Source organism: Clarias gariepinus, chromosome 2 (genome assembly GCF_024256425.1).
Source record: "Clarias gariepinus isolate MV-2021 ecotype Netherlands chromosome 2, CGAR_prim_01v2, whole genome shotgun sequence".
In the NCBI taxonomy this organism is placed as follows: domain Eukaryota; kingdom Metazoa; phylum Chordata; class Actinopteri; order Siluriformes; family Clariidae; genus Clarias; species Clarias gariepinus.
Window position 1 is genome coordinate 40,171,346 of NC_071101.1, and position 11,399 is coordinate 40,182,744.

Sequence of the window (11,399 nt, forward strand, 5' to 3'; positions counted from 1 at the left end):
TTTTATTTATCTTTGGTAGAATCTTTAAACATGAACCAGAAAAGTAAATGATATTTCAAATTCAATTCTGTTACATTGTTATAAAAAGTGTGTCGGCCTTAATTACTGTTTTTATTTTATTTTATAAAAAAAAAAAAAAGCATTCTAGACATTTTTCTGACACGTTCAGTAGGGGGCAGCAGAGAGCAACTTCAAACCCAGGAGTCTGATACAAGATAATTTCAAATTCAAATTCATACACAACCATATATATGCAGTGAAATGCTTATACCACTGTTTATAACTTTTTTTTAAAAAAAAAGCTAAGGTTGACTCACTCACTCATTCATCGTCTATACCGCTTCATCCTGTATACGGGGTCGTGGAGGCCCTGGAGCCTATTTCATGAGACGAGGTGAGGTACAACCTGGACAGGGTGCTGATCCATCACAGGGCACACACATACACAGACACACTCTCATCCACACACTACAAGCAATTTGGGAACACCAGTTAATCTAATCTACGTGTCATAGGACTGTGAGTACCCAGAGGAAACCCACCAAGCACAGGGACAACATCAAAACTCCATACACACAGAAAATCAAACTCAGACCCTGGTGGTTCAAGGCGACATTGCTAACCACTAAGCCACCACTAAGCCACATTTTAAAGTGCAAAAATATATACAAATTACAAAGTTGCAATAGGAAACGTAATTACAATAAAAAAATAAAAATTGTATAAGTTAAACAGGATGTGCAGCATGTGAATGTGCCGAATGTGCCGAATGTGCATTATAGTAGCCTAAGATACGGCATGTACAGTAGATATGAAGGAGTATGAGTGGAACATGAGGTATGGAATTAAGTGTGTGTCAGCAGCAGTGTTATTGTCCATGTTTAGTCCTCCTGAATTTCGAAACAAGAGATGTGCAGCATATGAGCTGTAGTGCAAATGTGCCATGTGGTGAGTAATATGGTGTTCTCCAGCACCGCATTGTGTGAAGGAAACAGGTGATCCAGTGGCGCATTTTTAAAATAATTAGAATCAGTTGGATTTGGCACACATACAGGGAGTCCACAATCATTTGTGGAATCCAGAATTTACCGCAACTAGGTAACTAGACTACTTCCAGAGAAGTCTACAGTACAACATGAAGTGTAAGAAACAGATCTGCAAGTAAGCTAAGTTGATATCAATGATATAATAAAGAAGATAGACAAAGCTCTGGCTTCTTTAACCAGCTTAATGTTTATTTATTTATCTAAAATCATATGATTTGGCATGTAAAAAAATATAATTCAGTAATAGAAATGGGAAGACATGGGAGACAAGCTAATTCAGTCTTTTTTTTCTCTGACTCAGATCATTTAGCGCAGCTCACCCATAAGATCTGATTCTTTTGAGTCTGAAATGGTTCATTGCCATGTCATTTTTTTCCCCAAATCTGTAGTAAACAGTGAGTCATTTTATTTGCCTAACTATAGTTGAAACTGGCTTAAAACTGTGTTGGCTACTCCATGTGAAAATGTCAATGCTTTTTAAACCTCGTACGATCAGCAAAGCACAACTAATGTGCACTGGCGTGAAAAGTTCAAATGAATTACACAGTCAATATTCATTTCTGTTCATTCTGAAAATTAATTTCCTCCTGTAATGCACCTGAATACAGATCTCAACGACAAGCAGCAGAGAGGATCCACCATGCACACAGCCGAGAGTCAAACACATGTTGCTCCAACTGCAGAGAAATACTGGAGATTTCATACTAGGAATAATACTATAGCTAGGAAATAATACATATGGAATTAGGTAGTTAAGTAACGACGACATCAACAACAACAACAACAACGACGACATCAACAACAACAACAACAACAACAGTCAGTAGTTATTTAAAGACATGAAGGTCCCTTGTTCTGGAATAGTTCTTGCAAAAACAAGAAGAGAAGTTTATTGAGAGTTACCAGCTTTTATAAAGGCTTTACAAAGCAACTCTTTAAAGGAGACACAGATTCTGGGGTTTAGGTTGGGTGGGTTTGCTGGCCAATCAAGCACAGGGATACCATGGTCCTTAAACCAGGTATTAGTACTTTTGGCAATGTGAACAGATGTGAAGTCCTGCTGGAAAATGCAATCAGCATCTACAACTTCCTGGTAGACAGTTGCGCCGACCTTGGACCTAATAAAACACAGTGGACCAACCCAGCAGCTCTCCAAACCGACACTGACTGTGCAAACGTTACACGCAACTTGGATTCTGTTCCTCTCCTTTAACCCTAACCCTAACCCTCTTTTCCCCCCAGACACAAGGACCTTGATTTCCAAATGAAATGCAACATTTACTTTTATCTAAAAAGGCAACTGAGCAACAGCCCAGTCCTTTTTGTCCTTAGCCCCGATAATTCATGCAATGGGATCCCCGAACAAGTGTAGTGAGTGCTCATACATGTTCATACTTTTCAGTAGTCCAACATTTCTGTGTTAAAAATGTTTTTTTTTTTTTTTTATTGGTATTAAGTAATAATACATTTTCTGAGATACTACATTTTGGTGCACATTTTCAGTTTTTGATGCACCCATATATAACTATGTTTATTAAAAATGACACAATACTACTAGACATTCTGTTCCTGTCTCAGAGCCTCCATGTCTATCCATCCATTTATTCTGACTTTTACTCATTTTATGTAATAGCTCTGTCGTACATAGTGTACTCCGGTGGAACATTTGGAATATGTTTGGCTTCTAGTTCTCTGTGTGTGTGCGCTCCTGTAACACTACGCATGTGCTGACCACAAAGGCCCCCTGCCCTGTCCAAAGCACACCGGCAGTGAGCTGACCGAGACCTATTATCTGCCTAATCCCTATGCCAATGAACAGAGAGATAGAGAGAGAGGCAGCATGGAAAGAGAGCTGAGAGTGAGGTCATCCTGCCCTGGCCTTAGAGAGAGAGAGAGAGAGAGAGAGAGAGAGAGAGAATTTTAAAACTTTAAAGAACAGTTACATGCATGATTTAATACACAGGAAGGTAAATGTACTCAAAATTGATTTATTTAAGAAAGTGATCAAAAAGAAATCGTGTTCTGAACTCAATATTTATTGCAAGTAAAAGATTAATGTAATGATCAATATAGCAAATACTTTTCATTTCATCACTACAACATCAACATCATAGAACTGAAACTATAAAATAAATAAAACACACTCAGGAAATAAAAAAGCAGAACATTTTTATCATATAAATAATAATAATAAAAAAGAAGAAAGGCTGTAACTGAATGAGTAAGGGCAATCAGTATTATTTACTAATTCAAAAATCATTCAAAAAGTCTAAATTAAAGCCCCACATATGCATAAAGAATGATGGTGATGCACTAATTTACCAAGTCTTCTTAAAGGTCTCTGCATATCACAATCATAAAAAAATAAAAATAAAAACTCTGTAACCCACAGTGTCCAGCTCTGTGTATTCTAAGTTCTCTGGAATCAGTCCCGAATTGTTCATTCTGTAACGCAGTATTATTTTTACTCTCTGACAATCACTTAAAAGCCCTTGATCCACTTACATAAACTTAATTCACACAATAAAAAACGTTTCTTGAATACATTATGTCTATTACTTTATATGACAACCTCTTTTTTTTACCTGGATATTTAGTGACAAATATAGTGTTTTTGCACATATGTTTTTGTGTTGCGCTGTTGGAAAAAATGCTAAGAAGCAAAGCACCCAAACCAATTAACTATTTTTGCAAAAAGTGAAATAACACAAAATATAATAAACATATAAATATCATGTAATCAGCAGCACAAGCAATGAGCAAAATGTGACTTCAGTGAATGCATTGGGTGATGACACCAAGGGGTTCAACAGTCTACAGAAAAACATCCAATTAGTGTAAGTTCTCTCAGCACAAATGCCTTATTACTAAGACTGTTCCAAGAAGAATGTACAAACTCATTTGAGCTGACAGGAAGGCAAGAGTATAAATCGGGTATAAATCAAATAACCACCCTTTACAACTGTGGGTTTGGTTCTTTTGCAAGTGGAGTGAAAACCTTTCTGCTTTTATGGAGTGAACACCTTTATTCCCTCCAGTTGGTGTCAATCAGGCATTCCAAGAACTTTCATGTCTTGTAAATGGGGGTGGAGACCTCCTGGAACAGTTTACTCAGATCAAGATCGGAATGCTTAATTACAGAATTAATTCAGATGATTGATTAGAAATCACTTCCTTTAATTTATCACAATCCCATTCTCCTTGCTTATTCATTAATATACCAAAGTTGCCTCCTAGGAACTTCTTTAATGGTCCAAACAGGTGGAGGTTAGGTCTTTGTGCATAAAGGTATTCAACAATTTGAAAAAATCAGGCGTTTGGCTCATCGAAAACACTGTAGTGGGCTCTGAACCACCTCAGGCAAAAATATTTGCACCACCAAACTGGTTAACCGGTTTTACGCCTTCACTCATGAGGAATTTCATTATAGAAAAGTCCCGATTTGACTTGAACACCCTTTGCAGAAAAAAAATTATGATAAATTAATGATAACTTAATACAACAGGATGTGATGTAAATTACATACTTAATAATATAGAGTAGAACTGCTTTCAATAATGCACCATTTTATTTCATGTTGGTTTAAGTTTCTATGTAATGTGGAACGTTTTTTTTATCACAGATGGATTTCAGACACGGTGTTGGTTGTATAGCAGCAATTATACTGTTAAATCAAAGTTCTGATTATATATGACCTTATTTAGTCAGTTCAGAGCTCTGGCACACAAGAAAACTCATTAAGTCAGACACTCAGCTCTGGTTCGGAGGAGAATGTGGGATGTCTTTGATTACTAAACAGATTTCTTTTTTGGTTTGTTTTATTTCCCTAGATTTTACTCTAGAGCACGAAAAACTTGAGAAAGCAATCCAAAAATAAAAAAACAAGAAGAGTCTTTTCTGCTCCTTCGAACTTCACAGTGATCAAACCAACAACCGTCGTCCAGCAGCAGCAAGTGAGGTCCTTACAAAGTGACTATCCAGGGCCCTGGTGAAACCCTGAAGTGATTATTTCTCAGAGTCAAGCACTTTCTCCAGTCTCCCTCTCGCGTCTCGGCGTTTTCTGATAGCTTAGGTGAAGTCGCCCGTTTCTCTTCTTTCAGTTTGTCAGTTTGGCGTCTTGCTTTGCTTTCAGAGGAAATAGTCTGTGGGAGGAGAAGGTGGGTTGTTGGTCTGAGTGGGCGGGGCCTCGCTGGAGTTAACAAGCTTCTCGTAACGAGCCTTGTAGGCGTCTCGCTCTCTCAACACACGGGACAGCTCACACTGCAGCTGCTCCAGCTAGAGAGGGGTAATGTTCAGAGTGGGCGTGAGTAAAATATGAAGAAAGATAGAGGAAGAGTTAGACAGAAAGGGAGAGAATAAAAGAGAGAGAGAGAGAGAGAGAGTGGAACGGAAAGGAGTGACAAAGTACAGAGATATCGAGAGGAGAGAAAGAGTCTGTGGGAACGAGAGAAAAAAAGGAGTGAGACCAAGAAAGATGGATGAAAAAATGATAAATGATGAAGATGAGACAAACGCAAGAGCAAGGCAGGCCGGAAAGAAAGATGAATAGAAAGCATTAGGTTGAAAGGAGAGAAAATCATGGAGAAATCAATATAATGAGATCGAAGGAGCGAGAGGAAGAAAGGGTGTAAGCAAGACATATGACAGGAGAGGAAGGAGCGTCGGATGAGAGAAGGGAGGTGAATAGGGACAGAAAAGGAGAGGGGATAAAGGAGGGAAATGTGGAGGCAGGGAGAGAGATACAGTACAGAGAAGGGAGATTATATTAGAGATGGAGGGAGGCAGGGATGTACAAAGGAAGACGAAAAGGGAGCAAGTGAGGGAGGGGGAAATGGAGGGATGGAGAGAGTTCATTCGAAAAACGCTTATGTAAGAGGAAAACTCTTGGCATTCACGATTACATTCAGCAAGCAGCTGCAGACTATAAGAGGCACATTTTGTGTATGTACATTTATAAATTAGAACTGGATAGTGAATAGGTTACACATGGCCTTGGCTGAGAGCTCTTCTCCAGCGTGCACTCAAACACTGAAGAGTCATCATGTCCTAGCTTTTACCGGCTTAGTGTAAAATATACAGGCTCATCGTGGTTGTATAGATTTTTTTCTGATTATCATACATATGCAGTGTACATAGGTTATGTAAATACACCGCATTTGTTCATGTGTGTGTTTGTACCTGTTGTGTGAGGATGTGTTTCTCCGACTCAAGTGCATGCCGGTGCTGCAGCCGTTTGTACCGGCAGGACTGAGCATAGCCTCGGTTCTTCAGCGTGCGCCGTTTTTGCTTCAGACGCACCACCTCGTCTTTACTCACGCCGCGCAGGTGCCTGTTCAACTCCCGCACAGACAGATTCACGAGCTGCTCGTCTGAAAAACGCTCATCCAACCCAGACTGAGAGGAAATAAGACGAAGCATAATGCAAAATTTTAAACCAAGATAAGCAAGATAAAACACAACCTGGAGTGCTGTTGTAGGAGGATAATCAACCAGAGAACTACTGCAGTGCTAGTTGCAAAATATACACCCTTGTGATGATTCATTGATTGCCATTAGTGTAAGACCAAGCTCGTTATTTGATTGTGAACTCTGGCTTACCCAGTTTGTGCCCAGTTAAGATGGCCGATCTCTGCTTGTTTTTGACTTCCACCATTGATATACTGTTCGACTTGGTTATTAGTTTCAGTGTTTAAATAAATACATTTTACGTGCATTTGCGTCTACCTGTATTGGATGCATGATAGATGTGGCCTGACGTGAAATGGAAGGTGACTGTGTTCCATTAACAGCACCAGCGAAAGGGTTTTAAGCTTTTTATTCCACAGTAACGTCACACCAGTTACAATTCTTAACAATTTAAATACTAATTTTTAATTATTTTCTTTCACCAAGTGGTAACCTCCGGGTCTGAAAAATGAGTCCAATGCAAAAGTGCCAAAACATGTAGTTTCGCAAATAATCACAGTCAAAATCCATTGACCCCCCCATGTTTAAATTGCTATCTTAACAACAGAAATAAACATGTTTATTGCCTGGTACAAAAAGACTTATGGTCTTTATATCTAGATTTTCTATTCATGACAACTGTACAGGAGTGAACTCTATTTAAATTAATCATGTTAAGGCATAAAATAATGCATAATTAGGTGAGTGGATGATTTGAGTAACAGCAGCAATGCAGGTATCAAACTGCTAGCAGTCAAACATCACATTAACTAACCAGCTAACTGGAATCATGTAATTTAACTTACAAGAAACGTAGGAGTTGACAAGGGACGACATGTAGGGTATGGATGATGGCGTTCAATCAAATGCAAAGTAACGCTAGCGTAGCTGGCTTGTTGTAACTGAGGTAAGTGGGCATGCTCCAACCAAGAGCCATGCCCCGTTCACGCCCCACTTTTAGATTAAACGATGGTGACGGCCAGAGCTCCTACAGTTGAGCTTCGAAACCCTTCACTGCTTCCTGTCCTGTTCAGGGGTTCTAAATTCAATTTATGATTAGTTGCAGTATTTAAAATTCTAGTATTTCTCAGTCTCTTCTGTATATGCATCTTTTGGCATCTTTCTGTTTGTATTCCCTTTTTTTGGTCTTTTATGGTTCTGTCTACTGTATGTTTCAGGTTTATGTTTAAATCTAGTCTTACAGCTGCATTTGCTGGATTTTGCAATTATGTGTCTGACTGTTGTTGACGGCAACCCTGCAACAAACAGGAGCCATGGGACAATTCAACAGAAGATCTCGCAAAGACAGTATAAATAACAGGTATAATGCTGGCTATAAGGCTACCCGAGTCCAAGTGAATGTCAACATGAACACCTTCTACGCAGAGTTTCAACCAGACCTAAGTTAGTGCTTTGATCTGATTAAACCATGTCCTTCTAGCCCAAAGTTATGTCTTGTTAGTACAGCGCTAAGCCCTGTTAGCCTAGTTATCACAGAGCTAGACCCAAAGGCACACTCAGCTTTACCAGGACCCCGTTCTGATCCGTGTGAGTGCTCTGCCCAAGCCTAAACCTGCTCTGCCTGGGCCCAGCCCTGTCCTGCAACAGTTAAATCATCAGCCACTGTCCCATCTCAGTCTAGCTGTGTCTAGGTATCATACTGGCACCCCTGCCAGGTCTCCCAACTCGTGCCTCAAACATATGAAATGGCCTTTTCGTTTTAGTATCTCCTGAACATTTCTTATGGCTATAATATTAAAACCAAGCGAGCACATCAATTTACCATCATTTTCACATTTATACTGTATGTTGCAAAAGTCATGTAAATAGTGTCATGATATGTTTGGTGATATGTACAGTATGATCCATGATACCATAAGGCGTGCACGTGTATGTTGCTTGCGCTTATTCTTTATGTCATTCGCCACGTCACAGGCATGCAAACAGACATGCATGTGTTTGTAATCTGTAATCTGCCTGACTGAGTGCAAGTGACAGTGATCAGGATTACAAAACAATAATAGCAGATATTATGGTAATCTCAGAGACCTGTTCCACATTCACCCTTACACATGTCTGAGCAACTTTGAACCAGGTGCAAATACAAACACTCCCAGAAACACTCCATTAGACCACATTGCATGACTGTTAAAAAGAAAGACTCCTAAACACCCTTATTATTATTATTATTATTATTATTATTATTATTATTTTATTAATTATTATTTTTTAATGAGTTTCATTTATTTTTGTGAAGCTGCTTTGAGACAATGACCATTATTAAAAGCGCTATATAAATAAAATTGAATTGAATTGAATTGAGGTGCAGCTAAAAATGTAGAAAATTATTTTGCAAGTTGCTAGTGCATCAAGAGACTACCAGAGCTCCTAAATTATTCTCAATACGTAGAAAGAATGCTAAATTAAGCCCAATATAGTGTAATTTAAAAGTTACTGCTACATATTTCCAGTCAACCCTCGTAATACAGATATCGATTTGCTTGCTTATTGCTTGATTAAGTCATATTACTCTTACATTACAGTTTATTTTAACCGCGCTTCAAGACTGACACCTATTCTGTTTTTTTCCCCATTAAAAGTCCCAAATATTTTTACACAAGCACAAGCAGTGTTGTCTTTAGCAATGTGGAAAAGAAATTAGAATGACAGAGTTCACATTTTATACATAAACTAACCTGATTTTGTCTTAAAAGTCAAAAACTTTTGCCTTGACATATGAAATTTTGCTGTGGTCTAAACTGACATGCATATCAGGGCAATGATTGGGAAAAATTTATAATATAACCAGATAACCAGGTAATTCAACACGCCTTAATAAACTCTACCCATTTTCATCTTTACCTGGCTAGCATGAAGCTGATGATGATGGTGAGAGTGATGACTGTTAATGAGATGATGGGGGTGATGGTGGTGGTGATGATGATGCTGTGGGTGATGAAGCCGGGATGAAGGGCTTGAGGGCTGATGGTACGTGCCTTGTGCCGGATTGCCATTGTGGAGAGATGGAGCTCCAGAGGAAACAAATAGAAGAGGACGGTGACACATTTCTGATGTCTTTACATCACCGCCACTCTCACTGCTTGAGTCTCCCAGATTACTGCTTCCAGAGCTCTGAGACAGAACTGGGAACTGAAAAAGGAAAGCCATGATGGATGGAGAAAAAAGTGTAAGAGATTTTGTCATAGAGATTTTGGTCTGCCCTAATTTTACATTTTAAACACAAACTTATCCAAAGGAATATCTCTATATTTCAACTCACACTCAGTGCCTCTCAAAAACACACACCCTCTCTCTCTCACTCTCTCTCTCTCTCTCTCTCTCTAACAGCCCTTGGAAAAAGATGCAAAAGCCATTGCCCATCCACCCACATGCACCTACAAGCTCCCATCTAGCACAAAAAAAAAATACACAAACTGTACCTGTGAGCTTACAGCAGCAGCAGCCGAGTTGAGCAGCACCTCCACTGCATCTTCACACCCCAGAAATCCCCCAACGACACCCCTGTCTCTGTCACCTATCTCTGGTGTTCCTCCTAAGGCATCTAGGAGAGAAGCATCACCTCCAAATTGCTGCTGGATTGCTGCAAGCCAAAAGAGATCTTCCAAAGACGTGGGGTTTGGACAATGGCCCGAGACACCAGGTGCAGGGCTGCAGTCCAGATTCCCTTGTGAGTTGGAACTTAATCCAGGGACATAGCTGGCAGAGATGGAGAGAGGGATGGATATCGAAGAGGAGGAGGAAGAGGAGGCAGATGGAAGTGGATGAGCATCACTGGGGGTTGGCGAGGGAGGTAGAGAGGTGTAAGGGCTGGAGCTGAGGCTGGAATCTGGAGCAGGTCGAACCACATAGGGGGACGATGAGGAGTCCTGCTGGTGCTGGGCTGCTTCTGGATATGAGCATGGCGGAGGGGGAGGAGAATCAGCCTTTGCCTCAAACTTGAGCAGGTCAAAATCATTTAGGTACTCCATGGCCAGGGGGCTGGGGGGCAACGGGGGAAGTGGGATGGAAGGTGATGACATAGCCGCCGCTTGTTAAATACAACTAGAGAGTTTTTGGTGTAACAGGTGTATTAGGAGTGACTCCTTTCGCTTTGACATTAAGATTCAAGTAATGGTTCAATGCCCTGGTTGAGCTCAACAGCAATGCTTATTATTTATATGCCTGATTGGCCCGAACCAGGAGGAGTGCACATATATGAGTCTTGCATTGGGCTTCGATTTGCAGAGGACCTTTTGTGGTACTTCCTCATCCTGTCAGAAATGGATATCAAAATATTAAGCATGGTAAAATTTTCTTATAATGTGAGGATTTGTAAAATAGCCATTTTCAAAAAATAGGCTACAACAATCAAAATGATCCATTGGTATCGATGACGACATATAATAAGTACCCTTATACACTGCCTGGCAATTTCAAAAGGGTCTAATTATTGGGATGCATCAAGCAAAAAAACCAAAAAAACAAAAAAACAACAACAACAACAACAAAAACTTAGCAGATTTTACATTACCAAAGCAAATAACCCTTAAACACCTGTCTACTTACCTGTCTACCTTCAAGGTCTACTAAACAGCTGTGTGACCATAAGTTAACCACTTGTTAATGAGACTCATAAGAAAAAAAAAGGTTTAACTTGTTATGGAGCATAAAGATTGGACTTTGAGCAATACAAAAAGTTCATGTAGCCCCATGAGTCCAGACTGACCCTATTCCAGAGTGATGGGTTCGTGAAGCGATGCACCCATCATCCATAGTCTCCACAAGCCTCTAGAGGTAAAGGGGTTGCTTCAGTTGATTAGGTCCTGGCTCTGCAATGGTATGTGTCAATAAAATGAAGTCAGCTGATGACCAAAATGAAAGGAGTTACCAGGTTATCACGTCTATGGA

General features: G+C 39.8%; 1 protein-coding gene across 1 annotated transcript; it reads right to left on the reverse strand.

The window, feature by feature from the left end:
* Positions 1-5,154: 5,154 nt before the first annotated feature.
* nrl (neural retina leucine zipper) lies at positions 5,155-10,531 on the reverse strand. Its single transcript, XM_053511043.1, has 4 exons — positions 9,932-10,531; positions 9,354-9,641; positions 6,225-6,440; positions 5,155-5,321 (listed from the first exon to the last, which is right to left on the reverse strand). Exons 1-4 carry the CDS (start codon positions 10,529-10,531, stop codon positions 5,175-5,177), a joined length of 1,251 nt encoding a protein of 416 aa, XP_053367018.1. The 3' UTR covers positions 5,155-5,174.
* Positions 10,532-11,399: the final 868 nt, after the last annotated feature.

Coding starts and splice junctions, on each gene's coding strand:
- nrl (XM_053511043.1), bottom strand. CDS start 10,531: ATGTCATCACCTTCCATCCCACTTCCCCCGTTGCCCCCCAGCCCCCTG. Junction 9,642..9,931: donor CTGCTGCTGTAAGCTCACAG/GTACAGTTTGTG, acceptor TTCCTTTTTCAG/TTCCCAGTTCTGTCTCAGAG. Junction 5,322..6,224: donor AACACATCCTCACACAACAG/GTACAAACACAC, acceptor ACCCCTCTCTAG/CTGGAGCAGCTGCAGTGTGA.